Source organism: Panthera uncia, chromosome B1 (genome assembly GCF_023721935.1).
Source record: "Panthera uncia isolate 11264 chromosome B1, Puncia_PCG_1.0, whole genome shotgun sequence".
In the NCBI taxonomy this organism is placed as follows: domain Eukaryota; kingdom Metazoa; phylum Chordata; class Mammalia; order Carnivora; family Felidae; genus Panthera; species Panthera uncia.
Genome location: NC_064811.1, coordinates 101,840,134 through 101,858,618, shown reverse-complemented (window position 1 = coordinate 101,858,618; position 18,485 = coordinate 101,840,134). Strand labels below are relative to the sequence as shown.

At 39.8% G+C, this 18,485-nt stretch overlaps 2 protein-coding genes across 4 annotated transcripts in view; one reads left to right on the top strand and one right to left on the bottom strand.

Annotated features, from left to right (window-relative positions):
- The window catches only part of SPRY1 (sprouty RTK signaling antagonist 1), an 87,060-nt gene extending 71,848 nt beyond the window's left edge, over window positions 1-15,212 (bottom strand). The window contains exons 1-2 of one of the 3 annotated variants that reach the window (XR_007457896.1): window positions 15,125-15,212; window positions 13,464-14,386 (exon numbers count right to left, since the gene is read on the bottom strand). Coding sequence is in view for 2 of the 3 variants with exons in the window: in XM_049631145.1 (XP_049487102.1) it covers window positions 9,626-10,585 (960 nt within the window). In the remaining variant the exon portion in view is untranslated. Of the gene's footprint in view, window positions 1-6,704; window positions 10,641-12,436; window positions 13,051-13,463; window positions 14,387-15,124 lie in introns of those variants that run through there. The other 2 variants (XM_049631145.1, XM_049631146.1) reach the window with 2 other exon arrangements.
- LOC125922417 (dapper homolog 3-like) lies at window positions 9,713-14,536 on the top strand. Its single transcript, XM_049630052.1, has 4 exons — window positions 9,713-9,774; window positions 12,610-12,734; window positions 13,066-13,905; window positions 14,450-14,536. Exons 1-3 carry the CDS (start codon window positions 9,713-9,715, stop codon window positions 13,872-13,874), a joined length of 996 nt encoding a protein of 331 aa, XP_049486009.1. The 3' UTR covers window positions 13,875-13,905; window positions 14,450-14,536.
- Window positions 15,213-18,485: the final 3,273 nt, after the last annotated feature.

Sequence of the window (18,485 nt, the reverse complement as noted above, 5' to 3'; positions counted from 1 at the left end):
AGAGCTCAAACTCTTTAACGTGACATTCACTTTCCATAACTGGCTCCTATCCTTCCCACAGGCACCTTACATTCCAAACATACGAAATTACTTGCAATTTTCCCAGCATGCCATTTCCATTCCCACTTACATGCCTTACACTTATCTGAAATCTTTTCTCTCTCCTGTCTACCTGATGAATTACTACTCATCTTTTATGTCTTTTCTATGAAAACTTCCCTGACTTGCAAAGACAGATGTGGCTGCTTCCTCCCAGTGTTTCCACAGCCCCAGTCATCAACCGACATAATAGCACCAATCACATTGCTAAAAACTTATGAATTACTAGGCAAAGACTGGGATCCTTAGCACCTAACGTATTAGTGTCGGATAAATGATTAAAAGGTCGACAGAGCCAAGCAACTCTTCTTTTCTCTCAAAACTGCCTATATTATTGACAATAGAAACAATCAAAAACTCTGTGGAAACAAAAATTTAATTTGGTTATTAATCGCCACACATTTCCTTAATTTGAAGCTTTTAAGAATAAATCTAGCAAGGCAACCAACAAATATTTATTAAGCTTCTACTCTACTGCAACAGGCACTGTTCTAGGTATTGGATAGCAAGGGGTTAAGCTGATACATTTTGGTTTCATCATTATTCTACTTTATCTTCCCTAATCGAATTGTATTCCTGGTATTAAAGAGCAAAAGCCAAAGAACGGACAAAGACAGGTACAAAGAAGAAATGATAAGTAATTCCAAGAGCAGATCTATAAACCACAAACTAACCAGTTAGAACTCCACATACTCAGTAGATAACTCTGACACCAGCAGCCTTCTTCAAGGAGATAAAACCCCTCTACATTTGGAGTACAAGGCAGATTCTGGGTGGCCCAGAAGAATAAAATGTCCTTCCATTGAGGAATCAAATTTACTCACAGCTTCTACTGCAAATCTGCAACATGCAAATTCTGTGAAGTTGACAGCATTAAGATCTTGGACCCAATTCCTCTGCTTTCTGAAGTGCCTCTGAAGTGCACAAAAGCTTAAAGAAGGGAATGTGAAAAGCAAAAGGTCTTTTGGCTCTGGGTATTATTTCGACTGACTTGACTAGTCAATCAATTTTCATGAAGATACTTTCTTTATTCAATAACTGATTTTGTTAACAATTTGGCTTACAAATGGAGGACATCCAATTTGAAATAAATTCTAGTCCACTAGTCCATTCCTTATTAAGAAATCTTACATTTTTATCAGATCTTAATTACTTAATTTATAATCCATTAGCCCAAAAGCAAGTTAAACAGTCTAAAATCATCCTTTCCAAACACAAACACCAGCCTCTAAATTTTTCCTCACTACCTCTACCTCTGGCCTTTTAATACCTAAATGAACAACTCTTTTAATGCATTGGCTGTTTGCTTCTCTTCATCTTCAGCTTCAAAAATCTCCTCTCTACCTCAGCTACTCATCAGCACAAAGAAACCCCAGATTTCTTCAGGAATTAAAAACGGCCTACCTTCTAACGTTTTGACTTGAAAATTCACCTCTGTTCTTAGCTGTCTACCTTTCCTGTTTAGGTGCTCTCTGTAAACCCATATTTCATCCTCATTGGAAATTTCATTCAATTATTCTGGTCAGTCATTTCAGCAACTACTGCCCTAAAATTCCTAACCTCTTTCAAATTCACCATTTCTTATTGGCCACTTATTCTCTAGCTTAAGTGCCCCTTTAACCAGCTGCAAGCAATATCTAGATGAAATATGAAAATGCTTAGAAGGCCACAAAAACAGTCTCTGTTCAATCTGAGCTGAGCTCTGTGCATGTTCTTCACCTCATCGGTTCTGTTGACTGTGCAACAGCATCCCCATATCTAACCATTCTAGACCTCTACCCTCAAGAACCAACTTCAGTCCCAGATGGTCTTCACTACTGATTTATCAAAATTCCTTCCTTGTTCTCCCTCTTAAAATTCCATTATATCTTTTTCTTTCTTCTTTTATTCTTTACTCTAGAACAACCATTCTTGCAGTGTTAAAGCACCCCTTTGTGCTCACTCTTCCTCCAGCTATTTCCCTCCATCGCTCTCTCAAATACCCTTCCTCTCTTTCTACAAAGGCTTAGGTGTTTGTTATTCTAAAAATCCTCCTCAGCTGTTACCTGCCTCTAGTTACTTTCTTATCATCTCAAAATTTCTAGAATGAATAGACTTAAAGCGTTACCTACTGTATTTCCACCCATTTGTTTCTTAATCCCTTGCAATCCTTTGATTACAATTTCACCTAGATACCACCCACCAAATTCAGTTTGGATTCTCCACAGCTTTTGACATCTAATTAACTAATTTCCATCTTGAAAGTCTCCTTTAGATTCTAAAACACATCAATCTCTTGGTGCCTATCCTTCTTTGACAACCCCTCTTACTGTTGGCTTTATTTCCTCCATCCCCTAAATATAGGTATGTACCTCCAGGTTTTGTCTCTAGCCATTCTTTCCTTAGGGATTTATGCTACAGATTCCCCATCAACCCCATGTGGATGACAGTGGATGACAGGCCATCACCCACTTCTATTAAACTCTAGACATTTTTTTTTTTTTTTTACGTAGGTTCCATGCCCAATGTGGGGCTTGAACTCACAACCCCGAGATCAAGAGTTGCATGCTTTACAGACTGAGTCAGCCAAGCACCCCAAACTCTAGACTTTTTATTCAACAACCTGCTGGCAACTCACTCACACTTTAAGTTTATCCCAACATAACTCATAACTTTTCCCTCACCACATACCTCCGAAACTAATTCCACCCATTTCTTTTCCTTCCTTTCCTTCTTTTTCTTTCTTCCCTTTCTTTACTTTCTTTCTTTCCTTTACTTCTTTTTTTCCTTTCTTCTCTTTCTTTGCTTTCTTTCCTTTCCTTTTCTTTCTTTCCTTCCCTTCTTTTTCTTTTTTTCTTTTCTTTTTTCCTTTCTTTCCTTTTTTCTTTCTTCTTTCTTTCTTTCTTTCTTTCTTTCTTTCTTTCTATCTTCCCTTCCTTTCTTTTTGAGAGAGAGAGAGAGAGGAAGGAGCAGGAGAGAGAAAATCTCAAGCAAGGTCCACACTCAGCACAGAGCCCTATGGGGACTCCATCCCACGACCCTGGGATTGTGACTTAAGCCGATATCAAGAGTCAAACATTCAACTGACAGAGCCACTCAGGTGCCCCACCAACCATTTCTTTTAACAGAAATACCATTTGCCTATTCACCTTGGTCCAAAGCTTCAGAATCATTTTCAATTCTTTCCTCTATCCCAAACCCATGTTATAAATAACTGCAAAGTCCTACTATGGATTTAACATTTGTACTATTTTTCACATTGACCCCTTTTTCCATGCCTACTAACCTCCAAGCCACTTATGACTCTTAATACCTCTGGCTTTCTTTTTTCTAAATTGGCCTGCTTATATTAATACCTCCCATTTTAATCTCCCACAATCCCCCACATACCTATAATCGAATTCAGAAGTTTTGGACTGTGGACGTGACTTAGAATCATCTCAATGCTTTTAAAAAAAACAAATGCCAAAGCCTTACCCCCAGAGATTCTGATTGAGCTTGCCTGAGATGGGATCTAGACACAGGTTTTGTTTGTTGTTGTTTTTACTCAGATGATTTTAAAGCACAGCTAAATTTGAGAACCACTGCTAGCCAGTCAAACTGGATCTCAGTTTTCTAACACCCACTTTGTTTTCTTGCATCAAATCTATTCAGCTAGTTTTGTCTGACTCCCTCCTTTTGGCATGTATTTCTCTGCCTTGGACTGACATTCATCCATTATGCTTTAACACATTTGTTCAATTTTATAACTTATAAATTAACCTGAAACTTTTGTTCAAATTCCCCTTCCAACCAACCTCTCCTTCCTTCCAACCATTTACCACATGGTCATATACAGTAAGTAGTTTTCTACAAAGTTTTTGTTTTTGGCTACTAGATCACGACTTTAGGTAACTAACATCTGAATAAGGCTTCTCATCTCTAAAGATGGATTAGGTGCCTGGGTGGCTCTGTCAGTTAGGCATCTGACTTCGGCTCAAATCATGATCTCATGGTTCATGAGTTCAAGCCCCACATCTGCAATGACAGTGCAGAGCCTGTCTAGGATTCTCTCTCTGTCCCTCCCCCACTTATACATGCATACCCTCTCTCTCAAAACAAAATAAATGAACTTAAAAAAAAATAAAGATGGATTAGATAACCTCTAAGTTTCTTCCTAGCACTAAAATTATGATTTAGTTTATCAAAACTAACTCTTGGCTTACTAGTGAATGATAGAATCTTGTATATTTTCTCAAATATATACAATTCAAAAAAGTCCTAGGTTCTCTGGTAGGTTTTGCAATTAGAATTATTAACATACCTACTATGATTTGACTAACAACATCAATCTTTTTAATAGTGCAACATAGAGGGGTACCTGGATGGCTCAGTTGGGTAAGCATCTGACTCTTGATTTTGGCTCAGGTCATGATCTCATGTTTTCATGAGTTTGAGCTCCACAACCTGCTCTGCATGGACCTTGCGGAGCCTGCTTGGTATTCTCGTCCTCTGCCCCTCCCCAGCTCACACTCTGTCTCTCTCAAAATGAACTTAAACAAAATTATTTTTTTTTAAATAGTGCAAAATTGGGGCTCCTGGAAGGCTCAGTCGGTTGAGTGCCCGACTTGCTCAGGTCATGATCTCGCTTGTGGGTTTGAGCCCTGTGTGAGGCTCTAGGCTGACAGCTCAGAGCCTGGAGCCTGCTTCAGATTCTGTGTCTCCCTCTCTCTTTGCTCCTCCCCTGCTAACGCTCTCTCTCTCTCTCTCAAAATAAATAAACATTAAAAAAAATTTTTTTAAATAGTGCAAAATAGAACATTTAAATTGCCTTTGATTACTATAATCCTAATGCAAACAGAACAATGGTACGAAGTAACATCACATAAATCCTTTAATCTAGATGCCAAGTTACTATTACCTTTTACAAATGGATTAAATCAATTTGTCATATTATTACCATATAAACCTGGCCAGAGGAAGCACACATGCTCAGTTTTCAAGTGAAGTTGTTAACTTTAATATTAACGTATAAAAAATAATCACGGTAATGAAGTCATTTGCTACTTATTCCTGATAGCTAAGGGCAAAGAATATATGCTGAAAAACATTCCACTTCCTAAATTATAGTCAAATACATTAATAATGAAGTAAAAACTTCCTAGTAGAGAATGGAACGGCAAAAGCTAATGTGCAGCATAAAGGTACTGGCTTGCTGCTAAGAAATGAGGAAAATCCTGTATCAGATAAGATTCCTGGCTATACCCTAGATATCATGAACAGTTTATCTTCCAAGGTGGGCTTATGTTTCTACATCCTCAAAATGAAGACATCAAGCTAAAAAAGCAGTTCCAAAATTGTCTGATAAAATCACTCAAGAAGTTTTTAAAAATACAGAATACAAAGCTACTCCCCTGGAGATTTTCCTTATATAGTAGGTCTGAACTATTAAGAGACCTACAAATTTTTAACTTTTAACTAGTGACCTATTTGGTTTTATACATGGTTGAGAAGTATTAAGCAAGATACACTCAAACCTACTTCTAGCTCTAGAATTATTCTGCATATAGAATAATGTACATGGTAAATGTTCAATAAATAGAGCAAAATGGCTTGGTAATAGTCTGAGAGAATATTGGAAGAATCAGTAAGTTGTTTATTAAATACTTGGCTATTTTTATTATATCAAATCAGTGAAATAATGGGGAAAAAAAATCCTCCAATTGTCAAAACCTCCAACTGGCCAAAAGGAGGATTTAAGGATTTAAAGATTTGTTATCCAGATGTTTAAAGACATGAAACTCTTGGAATTAAAAAAAAAAAAAAAAAAAAAAAAAGGTAGGGTAGGGTTTAAGATGAGAACTGTCTAGACCCTCTGTTCTTTGTTTTACTATTTCAATGTTTCAAAAAGGGATCGTACTTTTTCACGAAACAACTATACATAAAACTGCCATGAAATACATCATTCTGAAGATGGGAAAGAGAGTAGATTTAGGAAAAGGAGGCAATTTCAAAACTTAAATCAATCTTCTGGAACTGAATCCTCTGAGTTGGTTCCAATATCAATTTTAAGGTAAAAACATGACTAGTTTTGAACTCACTTCCTTTCACTTTAAAGAACATTGTTTTTTACATTTCACTTTTCTTAGTAATAATTGGAATGTTCTATGGTTTGGATTTTGAAAACCATATAATCATTATTACAGACTATAATTTAAGGTTTCACCTTAGGCCTTCACAAAAAGAATCATACCTGATTTTCACATTTCATTTTCCTGCTGGGTTATAAACTGTTGACAGGAAACTACTCAATTACAGAAATCCCATTTTGGTTCTATTCACAATTATCTAAATAAAACTCTGAAATGAAAAAATTGGCAGTCAGAAAATATGCTGGAAAGGAACTATTTCTGTCAAGCTGTAGTAGCTGAGGAAAGGGACAAAATCATGGAATAAGGAAAGAAAGCTAGCCCATCTATTTGGTATGTTATTTTCATTTAAAGTATCAAATAGGGGCACCTGGGTGGCTCTGGCTCAGTCTGTGTGTCATGATCCCACTGCTCATGGGATCGAGCCCCTGCTTGGGATTCCCTCTCTGCCCCTCCCCCCACCCACGCACAGTCTCTCTCAAAATAAATAAACAAACATTAAAAAAGAAAGAAGTATCAAATAAATAGTAGTGGGCACTGTAAAAAATTTCAGCTTTGCTGGTGCTTTCAAAGACTTAGCACTTTAAAATGATGATCAGTATTAGGTTGGAAAGCCTAGAATTCATAAGCACTTATAAGGACACACCCTAATATTTTTTTCTTCTAGGTGTAAACCTTCACAAAGGAGGAAGTTTTGAAGCAAAGTGTTTATGCTTTGCCATCTAACAAGCCTGTCAGAAGTCTGAAAGTCTAACATACTGCTACTTCCAAATCATGCAAGAGTGCACATAAAGCCCTAGCAGCAGCAGACCACCATCTTAATATTATAATTTTAATGTATTCTGCATATAGCCAGAAGTTAAAAATCCAAAACATACCGCATTCTCATTAACACTATAAACCTCTTTCAATACAAGCTATAGCTTCTTAGTCTGGGTATTATAGCTACAGACAGCTCTTACACCAGATCCTAATTATACCAAGAGTCTGAATAACAGAAAAAAATTATGCAGTATTTTGAGGGAGTCTGTGTTTATATACTTCATTAAGGAGCCAATCTTAAACAAAAACCCAATACTAAGGGACCACTGATAACATTACATAACTTGAGTATGAAAGAAAATAACTTCACATTTTGAAATACTATAGATTACGAAGTAGCCTCCAAAACAAATATTCATTTATAAAAATGCTCCTGTTTTCAGACCATAGAGAAAATTTTTGATTATATCAAACGTCACAATGCCAACTAATAGGTTTACTGGCTTGAGGGAAAGGATTAAAACAAGTTTCTATCACTTATGCCTTGTCCAATTAAAACAAAATCAAGGCTCGTTTACAAAGAAGTACTAAAACAAGTAGCCAAATCATCTAAAAGATAATGACCAAAACAAAAAAGCTGGTAAGAAAGAGTTTTGGTAGCCTAAATCACAGGTTCAAATTTTGTCAGCATCTTATTCTGAAATGCAGAGAATTATTCAGGTTTGACATAGCACTTAGGCATGGGGAGTTGGGTAAAACTGAGTTTGAAGATTCACATAAACGAAATTTTATCAGATCAAAGATTCTAGCTATGAGTGGTTTCAGCAGATCAAAAAATAAAAATATTTATTTTGTCTATATAAAGTTTCAGGCCCTGAGGTATCTTATTCCACAGAACATGACAAAATGTCATTTGATCAGGCCATACTAAACACTTATTAAAATAAAAAGGTAGGGACAGGAATGTTTTTAAAGCCTCTCTTTGATAATGTGAGCTATTTCCCTTGGTACACTCTAACATCTAGCATGTTTTACTAAAGTGACAGAGCTAGAGACTCCTAGCATGCATACAGAACCAAGTTCTTTAAGTTTTACTGATAAAGATTAATTTTTGACTAACCCAAGAAAATAAAACATTTTCATAAATTACAGATATGTTCCATTTTCCAAGAAATTATGATATACACAAAACCTCTTGCTTACAAAATAGCCAAAGTAGAGAGTGATTGTTAATATTAACTGCAAAAAAAAGTTCACTTTATAAAGTGATTCATTAGGGCATCCGTTGAAAGAGAATTTGGATCACAAAATTTTGATTAATGCATTTCCCAGGAAACATCTAAATCTGAGCTCACCTAAGAGATAAAATGGGTGTGCATGAAGAAAGAGTCAAAGCAAATGACAAAAATCACCATAATAGTACAGGCTAATAAATGAAGAAATCAAGAGACGGTTTCATTAATTAATATATTTTCTGCATTATAGTTAACATAGGTACTTTCTTCGTGTCACCTTACTTTCCGTTACGTATTGATATTTTGTTATATTCAGACATGAGTACATTTCAACAGTCTTTTGCAATAAATATCATAAAATAATAGATTCGCATAATAAATATTCTTTACAATAAAAAAGTTTAACAGACTTTTGTCTTAAAAATAGTCAGAATTCAACTTTGTGATTTATACATAAAATATACAAAAAAGCACCACAATTTGTGGTTAAGGCAATGAAAACACAGAAAAAATTAGAATTACCCAGCTGTTAGCTAACCAAAGGGCCAAAAGGACCATTAAAGGGCCAAGATCACTTTAGGCAGCATAGTTCTGTGACACCTATAGATTGATCAGCTGTAAATATCAACTTCAGTTATCCAAGTGCCCTCAATGACGAGAAATTTGGTAAAAAGTGTGGGGTGTGGCAGGAAGGTAGTTGAGTCCTTCACAAACATGAAAGCTAGAATAAAGATGAGCAAGAAACAACCAATTTATCTCCAATGTGAAGATTTATATTGTAAAGCAAATCTAAAATTACATAGGAAAAGAAAAATACCTGGCATCTCCAGAAAAAAAAAAAAAAAAACTGAGGGGAAAGAACTTTGAGGGGCAAGGAGAGGGCAGTGGTTAAACGAAAATTTTTATGTTATAACAAAAATATATCCCCCCATGCTTCTTAAGGGGCCAATGCTATGAAGACAGCCCTAACTGGAGACAAACTTAACACATAGCTTAATTAAGCAATAAAAATGTTGTTTCTTTAAAAACCAGTTTCCCTGCTCCCAGAGTACCCAATCAAAAACAGCTCTAAATCACTGCAGATTGACTGGGTATGTGTGTGGGTATGTTCATTTATACAACAACTTTTTGAAAAGTCGCTTGCAGAACAAAACGGCTACACAAAAGCCCACTGGCTCTCAATACCCTCCTGCGTGGATGGCAGAGGATCTTGTCGTAAGTGGGAGCCAGGTGCAGTTTCACAGTCCACTCTTACTGAAGATCATCCATTAGAGAAGAGTAAGATCCATGAGTCAAACCTTAGGAACAGGGGAAGAAAGGTGGGAAAATTGTAGAGAAAATAAAACCAGTATGTCATAGAATCTTTTTAACAGCCACAGCTTGAAAGCTAGAAGTTCAGGAGGTCCAACGCACTTCCAGAAATCATGATGGTTTACCCTGACCCCTGGAGGGGCAGCTCTCCAGCTTACAATAGACAGTGTTGGAGTTCTTACATCTGCATCCTGGGCGATGGATCCAGTCATAACACCCCCTGCAAAGCTTCAGGCATCCCTTAGCAGGAGGATAACAGAGTAAGCAAGGTAAAAATAGAGACATGGCTCCCATACACAGGTACCTAGAGCAGCAGTGTGACTGTGAACAGGAGCAAGGATTATCCGAATAAGAATCCCCTTCATCGTCATTGGAGCAGTGGTAGAAGATGCCCTTGACTAAGCACATGCAGGTTCCATATTCCACCATACTCTCGGCAGAGCAAAGGCACTGACGATTGCAGGCCAAACAGGATGGCAGGGTCCTGGGAGCTGTGCATTCTCCACACTTGCACTTCCCACACTGTTCACAAATAAACTTGTGCTGTGTCAGGTCCTCTTTCAAGGAACCCTTCAAGTCATCAACAATCAGTTGCTTGGGCTGGGTCCGGATTGCCCTTTCAGACCTATGGCCAGGCACTGGTCTGGTTGGTGGTGACCTTCCTAACAGTCCCTGCTCTGAAGAGGCACTGCTGTTGCTCCCAGAACTGGCTGCACTTCCAGTGCTGGTCGATCTGCTCAAAATGGGGCCTCGGGTATTATTTAAGAGTCCTGCATGTCCCAGGTGGCTTGTAGGTCTGTGTTCATAGTTGTTATTCACATTAATTGGTATGATTTCGTGAGTCCTTTCATGCTTTTCTTGTCTTGGTGCTGTTCGAGGAGCAGGTCTTTTCACCACTGATGGCCCTTCTGTGTATTCATTGCTGCCTCTGATGGCCTTGATCTGGTCTAAAGACAAAATAGCAGCAGGCTGAATTTCTCTCTCATAGTCTAACCTCTGACGGCTATCCAATGTAGGCTGCTGGATCACAACTAATGAACTGCCACTGCCATGCTGATTTTGGGGATCCATGTGTAGTGATCTCGAATTCTGGCAATCAGTGGAAACCTGGCATGCATCTGAAATCCTAAAAGGAAATCAAAGATGAAAAAATAAAAAATAAAAAAACAAAACAGAGAGAGAGAGAGAGAGAGAGAGAGAGAATAAATGACAGGAAGCATTTTGGGGGGGGGAAATCCTGTCAAGTCACAAATTGCCTAAACCACCTGGTAATGATCTCCTTCATCAGCGGATTACAATGATGCTGGGGTCCTGGCCAGAGTCCAATTCTAAGAGGCTGAGGACCACATCACAGATGAAGAATGCAGGCAAGAGACCCCATGCCATAAAAGTGAAACGTTGTTTTCAACTTCTAAAAAGCAGAATCAAGAAGTAATGCCCTCCTGTTTGTCAATCTAACAAATAATTAAAATGGAGTATGCCCTTATAGGGAATATTGAGGATAAGCCCTGGAACAGCTCTCATCTAAAGAAAGCTCGTTATCAGTTCATCAGTGTTTTCCTTACAGGAAAACATCCACTTTCTAAAAATTACGAATGGCCTTTCTGCTGTTTACTGTTATAAGCACTAGATTAACAATGAGAAATTAGTCAAGGTATACTTCACGCATTACAAAAAATCCAAGAGACATCAAACTAAAATGGAATCTCAAAGTAAGAGGGCATTTTACTTAGAAACCAAGATTATAAAGGTAACCCATTATTTATCTACAAGATGTAAAAATGAGTATAGAGGAATACAACAGCTCTTGGTATCTTACAGCCACTACAACACACACACAGAACTCAATGCTGTGATGTTAAAAAGCATTCTCATCTGAAATCATGAAAGGATTTTTTTAAAGTTTAAATTAAGGGGTCACTCACATAACAAGACAACTTTCATGTACAAATAAGTATTAGGCCTTTAAGGCAGTATGGAGAAATCTGGGCCATTTTAATCACCACATTTCCTCTAATTTAAAAATCTGTATTTACATGACAGATCTTGATTCTCAAGAGCACTGCCAACTCTGAATCAATGTGCTTCTTGAAATAAGATAAGTACAGTAATATCCTGATAAAAGTAAGCATTTGTATTTCCGCACTAATAGTAAGTTATTTCTAATTTATAACGCATTCTTCACACACACCAAAAAACCAGCAAACGTAAGAACATTTCCAATTTCAATCAATGGAATCACACAAATTCCTTCTAAAGTCTACAGATCCCTTCCGAGTCAAGAATGAAAAGAAAAAAATGCCCATTCTCAACTGCCACCTCGAGCCAAAACACCAGCTGAAGGAATAAGGCAGACAGAAGTCCATTTCATTCTGTTAACTAAACCGATTGTCTATAGACTATGTCTTCTATGTTAACTTCTTGGAGTTGCCCTCCCTCATTCTCCCAACGAAGATCTCCCAAGTTGCTCCTTTACTCTGCCTTTCTCTGTACAACAGAAGAAACACATTCATGATCTGCCTGGTTTAGTCCTGGAATCCTTAAGGACTGTTCAAATACCCCTTCGATACTCTGCACACACAAGATCATTCCTCCTTGCAAAGAACTCTTCACCCAGTGCTTTAAAAGCAGAGTATCTCCAAGTCCTAAGTCAGATCCCACAGTTAAGAAAAAGGCGTAAAGGATTTGAAGAGTGTAGTAAAAACACCAGGCACATGTTTCATCTGCGTTTTAAATGACGGTCGTAACGAAGTTCAGGCTGCCTGGTAAATCAGATTAGCAGATAAAAAGAAAATTAGCCACCTCTGATCTGAAGCAAAGCCCCTTTTCAAGCACTGACAGTTCTCGGATCCAGCCCCAAACACGCTCGCACGCTCTCGGCAACCTGTCTTCCCCACCGAAACAGGACTCCAAGTCCAATACCTTTTCGTACAGTCCCATCACATCCTAAGGATCACCGTGGATTTCCGACCCATTTTTGCGTATCTCGCCAAGATTTCTTACAGATCGTGGAGAGCCTTGAGAGCTAATGCAGGCGCCAAAAGCAAGCCCAAGGCATGGAGAGTCAGAAATAAAGATCTGTCTACACTTTAAAGGAAAAGCCGGATTCCTAAAGAGCCGGGAAGAAATGAGCCGGGGGCAGGGGCAGCAGAGAAGCGTCCCCACACTGCAAGTTACGACGGTGGAGCTGCGCCCTCTGCAATCCGAGCTGGGAGAAGCGGTGAATAAATAGTTGACGGAGAGGAAGGAAAAGGAAAAAGTTATGAATGAAAACAAGTTTTCTCTCTCTCCCTCTCTTTGGGCAGGAGGAGGGGGAGGAGGCTGAGGTTACCATTACCTCAGGAGGGCGGACTTCCCATTTTTAAAGTGGCAGCGCCCTCTCCCCTCCCCTCGCCGTTCCACCGCTCTCAAAACAAGAATAAAGTCGAAGCTCGCTTTGGCGCAGACTAATTCCGTCCAGGGGGTTACCCGCGAATTCCGAGGTTTGCCTCCCTAAACGCGCGCCCGCGCGCGCGCGCACACACACGCCCTTTCCCGGCCCCGGGTCTGAGGAAACTCCTTCACAGAAAGCCCGCCGTTGGCACAAGTCACGAAGTTCCTCAGAGTCCTCCGGGGAACACCCCAAAAGCCTCCCAGAATCCATCTTTCGCGTGGAGGGCTCCTTCAAGAGGACAACCCCGGCCACCGCGCCAGCACTGCAGGAAACTGGGGATGGGAGACCCTGCCTCACCGTCCTCGGCCGCGGCCGCAGGTCGCCCACCAGATTCCCCAGCCCCGAGCGCCCCGGGAGAGAGGCGGCCGGAGGGGCGGCGCCGCGCGCTGGGGTCGCCCCTCCACTTCCCCTCCCCCTCTCCGAGCCCCGGAGCCCGCACCTGCCGCGCAGAGCCAGCCGGGTGCGCGCGCCCCCCCCCCCGCCCCCGCCGGCCGAGAGCGGCCGCCGGACACTCACCTAGGTCGAAGCGGTAGCTGGGGACCAAGCCGTGCGACCCGGCCCAGGTCCCGGTGTGGGCGGCAGCGTGCTCACGCCGCATCAACCGCGGCGGGGAGGACGAGGAGGCATTGCCCCTGCTGCGGCGAGTCCGCCCGCGGCCTCCCCCGCCCCCACCGGGCAGGAGCGCTCCCCGCGGCCCCCTTCCGGCTGCGGAGGACAATTCTCCGGAGTCTCCGCGCGCGGCCCGGCGCAGCAGACCTCTCACAGCTCGCGTTCGCCGCGCAGCTCAGTAACATCCACCTCTGGGGCTTTTCTCTTGCAGCCCCCTTCCACGAACCAAAAAAAAAAAAAAAAAAAAAATCCCTTCTGGGGGGCCCTCGAGTCTCCCAGGAAAGCGAGCTGGGGAGCGGTAGAGAGAAGAGTTCGTGACGGGCCCACAGGCTGGCACGCCGTGCTCCGCGTGAGTTCTTCTCCGGTTCCGAACGCTCCTCGCGCGAAAGGAAGGAGTGGCGGCCCCCTCACGACTGAAAATCCACGTCACGGACGTTCGAGACTTTGCGGCGCCCGGGACGGGGCTCGAACCTGCGTCTGCGGGCGGGTCACGGAACGGCGCAGGCCCCGGCGGAGGCCGGGAGCGCACGCCTGCGAGGCGGAGGCAGCCGCTTCCCCGGGCGGGGGTGGGTGGGATTTTTTTTTTTTTTTTTACCCGCTTTTTTAGGGGTAGCGGTGGAAGGACTGAGGCTGGGGGGGTTCTTCTCAAGGGAAGAGGCGGGGCGTCGTTTCTTGGCCCCCGCGCAGGTCGAGGCACTTAACCGGTCCTGCACGCTGGGCAAGTGGGGGGCACAGAGTCCCCCGGAACTCCGGTCCTGGCAGGTCAGCCTCTCCGGAGCAGCGCTCACTCCCAGTCCTCCGACCCTCCTGTTCCACGGCCGAAATGCCTGCTACAGAGGATTATCGATGGGAAAATAAAACAAAACAAAACATTAATTTCCTTTTCTTTCTAGGCACTTGGACGCGTAGCGCGCTCAGCCGCCCGGGCGGAGAGTAGAGCGGGGTGGGCCGCTCGCCAGCTCGCCCGCCGCCCGCAGCCCGCTGCCATGTGCTGGCTGTTGCTGCTTCCAGTGATTGACAGGCCGGCGCACAGTCGGCGTGTCAGCAGCGAACCAAAGTAACATGCAGTCTTGCACGTTTTGCCGAAGTGCTTTTGCCCCTTGGAATGCCTAGGAGTTCAAACAACGTTCAAGCAACGCCTCTGCGCATTGGAAATCAATACACAGAGACGGGAAATTCAGGTTTTAAACAATTGCTTCGCTCGGGGTTCGGTCGCCAACAATGCCTAAACAAACATGTATTTGGTCCACACACCGAGTGCCAGACCCTCTTCGGCATTAACCACTCTGTTTTTCACACAACCGACCGTTTCAGACTTTAAACTTGTTACCCTTCGGATAAGGAAAAAAAAAAAAAAAAAAGAAAGGGACCCTGTTTTTTCTCTTACCAGTAGCATTTAAGAGCATTAGTTTTAGCAGTGGGAATACTACTGGTAATTTGAAATGCAACCAGTAATCTTACATCCAAAGCGAGTTCAAAGAAATGTTCAAGTCCTTGTAAAAGCCAACATTTCTCACCTAATCTTTCCTAAAATATCTACGGAATGAAAGGAAGGAAACAGTTCTTACCTAACGCAAAGATTGGAAATTGCTTTTCAGGCACATTTACAGCGACTGTAGCAGTTCCTTATCCAGGGTAAGGAGCTCGGTCTGCTGCTATCACTCTGCAAACCACTGCGTGCCTTACAGAGCATTCCCACTCCGGCTCCGCAGAATTTCAGCAGCTCGCCTCCACCTCCACCTCCACTCCAGGACACGCCTCCAGTGATATCATGTGTCAATCACGCGGGCTGCCTGAAAACCTGGAACAGGATTTCTCCAACAGTCGTTTTCTCTTTCGTTTATGTGTACCAACTTGGAAATGTTGCCCTGTACTCTCTGTGATAAACATCCTCTGAAACTTTGAGATTACCTCTAAAATTCCTACAAATGCAGTTTGTCACAGAAGAATCCTTTAAGTTGAGTTATCAATCTCTGTGAAAGTATTGGTGAACACAACTTTTAAGGTTGAATTAAAAAATACTTTTGAATAAAAGAAGATTAAAAAGTTGTATGCCAAGCCATCACTTCTGATCAGCTAGAGAGAAAACGTATATTGATATGTAAAAGATGATAATATAACATTACAGTTCGTATTTGAAGCAAAATTCACAATATGTGCAATCTGAAGGTTCAGAAGGTAGCACTACTTACTGCAAATGTATATAACATTACCTCATAAAGGTGAAATTTCCTGCTGTAGATTTTATAACAAGTGCTCTGTCTTGGTTTGGGATATGATTTCCTAAAACTCAAATTAAAAACCCCAACTTTCTTCAATTTTGTAATTAATTTGTATCATTTTGCAAAAAAAAAACCCATCCAGAACCAACTAATTTATTTTTAAAAATCAGTTAATTGGAAATCAATTAAAATAGATTACCAGGAAGTTTTATAATTCTTAATGATACATGTTTTGTTACTGGGAAAAAAAGATATTTTAATCAGTAGGAAACTCGCTTTGTTTCTTACAACCTATGGGATTTTAGACCTTTATTATCAAAATTGTGTACTTTATGCTTCAGCGAGGATAACTATATGTGAAATTTAAAATTCCACAGAGACTCTTAAAAGATACCTAAAAACCAAAAACATATAGTAAGTGGAGAGGAAGTACTTTTTCCAGGTACTAGATATCAGAAGTAGCTTAAAGTCTCTGACAAAATAAAGCAAACAAAACAAACCTCAAAATCTAGAACATGTATAAATTTGGATATGGAAATTTTCAGTTCTTAAGCTCCTTTACAATAACAAGTGATTCTGTTGAAGCTGTTTTTTTCTAGACTTTCAAATGTTTGAGCACTTAAATTAGAAGTTGTATTTGGAATTAACCTCTTTGGAACCTAGGGCATTGCTAAGACCATCAACAAGAAGGAAGGAAGCATCACTAGACAATAATATAGAACAAGAATGAAGCCAAAAAGCTACATATTCACTCAATATAAATGGTATTAAAATGGGCTTTTAAAAAAGATAAAACCAACATTATTGTACATACTTTCTGTTTTTTTTCTTAGATTTCATACTTTGGGATGTAATGAACTTTAACCAATGATGGATAGGTTTCTTGACCATTATGAATGGACTTGGAATAGTCAAATCAGAAATAGAATCATATCAGAGTATTCTGTTAGGATCTTCAAAATTGTCTTCTCAGCTATTACCACAATTTTAGGATGAGAGGTCAGTTCACCAATATGATAAAACCAGGAGAGGGAGCACTGAACATTCTACTTCCATAAATCCTATAAAAATATATTTGAAAGATTTCTGTTACAAATAAGCTTCAAACTCAACAACAGATGTATTAAATTACAATTTGCATGAGATTTAAGTGTTTTTGAATTACAATAATAAGTTAAATCCATGAAATTTTAACTGTAACAGCATCATCATGGGTCATGTTCTATTTAGAAATCAAATATTAGGCTGCACAGGTTGACCAATGACCCTTTACATCATTTATCAATAAAATACATCAGTATGTTTTTCTCTATTAAATTACAAATAAATACAGGTGTAGTCTTGCCACCTGATCTAGAAGACATTTAATAAAACCTGCCTCTCTTTTAGAAGACATTTAATAAAACCTGCCTCTCTTTTTGATTACCTACAACTCATAAGAATTTGTAAACATTCTAAACTTTTAGTTTAAAATAGACATTGCTCTTTATTTAGTAAGTTTAATTTCTGTTTACCATACCTAGGAATGGATAGCTGAAGTATGAAATTTTCCTGGAAAGGAAAAACAATGTAAATATCCATGGGAAAGTCTTACAATAATGTTCAGTTCACTATTAAGATATGTGTAAAAGAATAAAGTGGAATGGAGAGTGAGCCCGGATGCCTTGTTCACTTTCGTGTGGAAACAAGAGAAGCCATCTCTTCTGCTGATTTGATTTTTGAAAGAAAGAGTAAAATAAAATGAAAAAGCAATCTGATAACTCCTCACAACCGCTAGTAATTAAAAAAACAAAAAACAAAAAACAGTGTAGTACTGAGAAGCTTAACTTACTCATTTATCTACTTTATTTGCCAAAGTAGCAGAATCATAACGTGTTCCAAGCTTTTGAAAAATAATACCTTATTAATTCTTCCAAGAATTAATCATATTAATAAATATAATTTTTTATCTTGTTGAGAAACAAAATAATCCCATAAACTGGTAAGTTAGCCTATAAGTATCTAATAAATTAATGAAGAACCAGGAATGGAAACTAAGTCTCTACTTTCCTTTTAGGGCAATAGTCACTGTATTACTATACTTCCCAAGAAAAACTGGCAAGGATAGCCATTTTATTTTCAGTTTCCTTTTGTAAACAGTCTTTGTAGTTGACAGAAATAGACCAACCTATTCTGTAAATTTTCCATAAACATTCTCTTTATTTTCATAAGCTCAATTCTCATCCTTCTGCCCTATTTGAAACACAAATGTTCTGTATTGGCTTCAAATTCTGGAAGTGGGCAAATCAAACAATACATTGAGTAAATTATACTGAATGATTTGTAAAGTTTCTGTCCACTCTATAATTCTACAATTAATCATTTGTATACTTTGTCACAAGTGATTCTATTTTTCACAAGTTGTAAGAAGGAAAAAGAAATGCACATGGAAGGACTCTGAATTGCCCTCTACTCCTTAAGTATCATATTCCTTTACAGAGAATCAAAGTGACAAGAGTTCAGACAAACGGCATCACTACTACATATTAAAGATTTTAGTAACTAAATCCACATGGTAAGGTTGTATAAGGAAACATCTTTGCCCCAGTACAAAACACTCTTCATTTCTCATCTAGTCAATTGAAGAATAAATCCTGTCTTCTTTCCTCCTCTGTAATATTAAATGTTCACTTCTGAACCTTGCCTTGTTCTTCTTTCTCACAAGAAA

What these genes read in the sequence shown, in the direction of transcription:
- LOC125922417 (XM_049630052.1), top strand. Translation starts at nt 9,713, where the DNA reads ATGGATCCAGTCATAACACCCCCTGCAAAGCTTCAGGCATCCCTTAGC. An exon ending in CTTAGCAGGAGGATAACAGA is followed by an intron (nt 9,775 to 12,609) that starts GTAAGCAAGGTA and finishes TACACTTTAAAG; the next exon opens with GAAAAGCCGGATTCCTAAAG. An exon ending in AATCCGAGCTGGGAGAAGCG is followed by an intron (nt 12,735 to 13,065) that starts GTGAATAAATAG and finishes CCCGGGTCTGAG; the next exon opens with GAAACTCCTTCACAGAAAGC.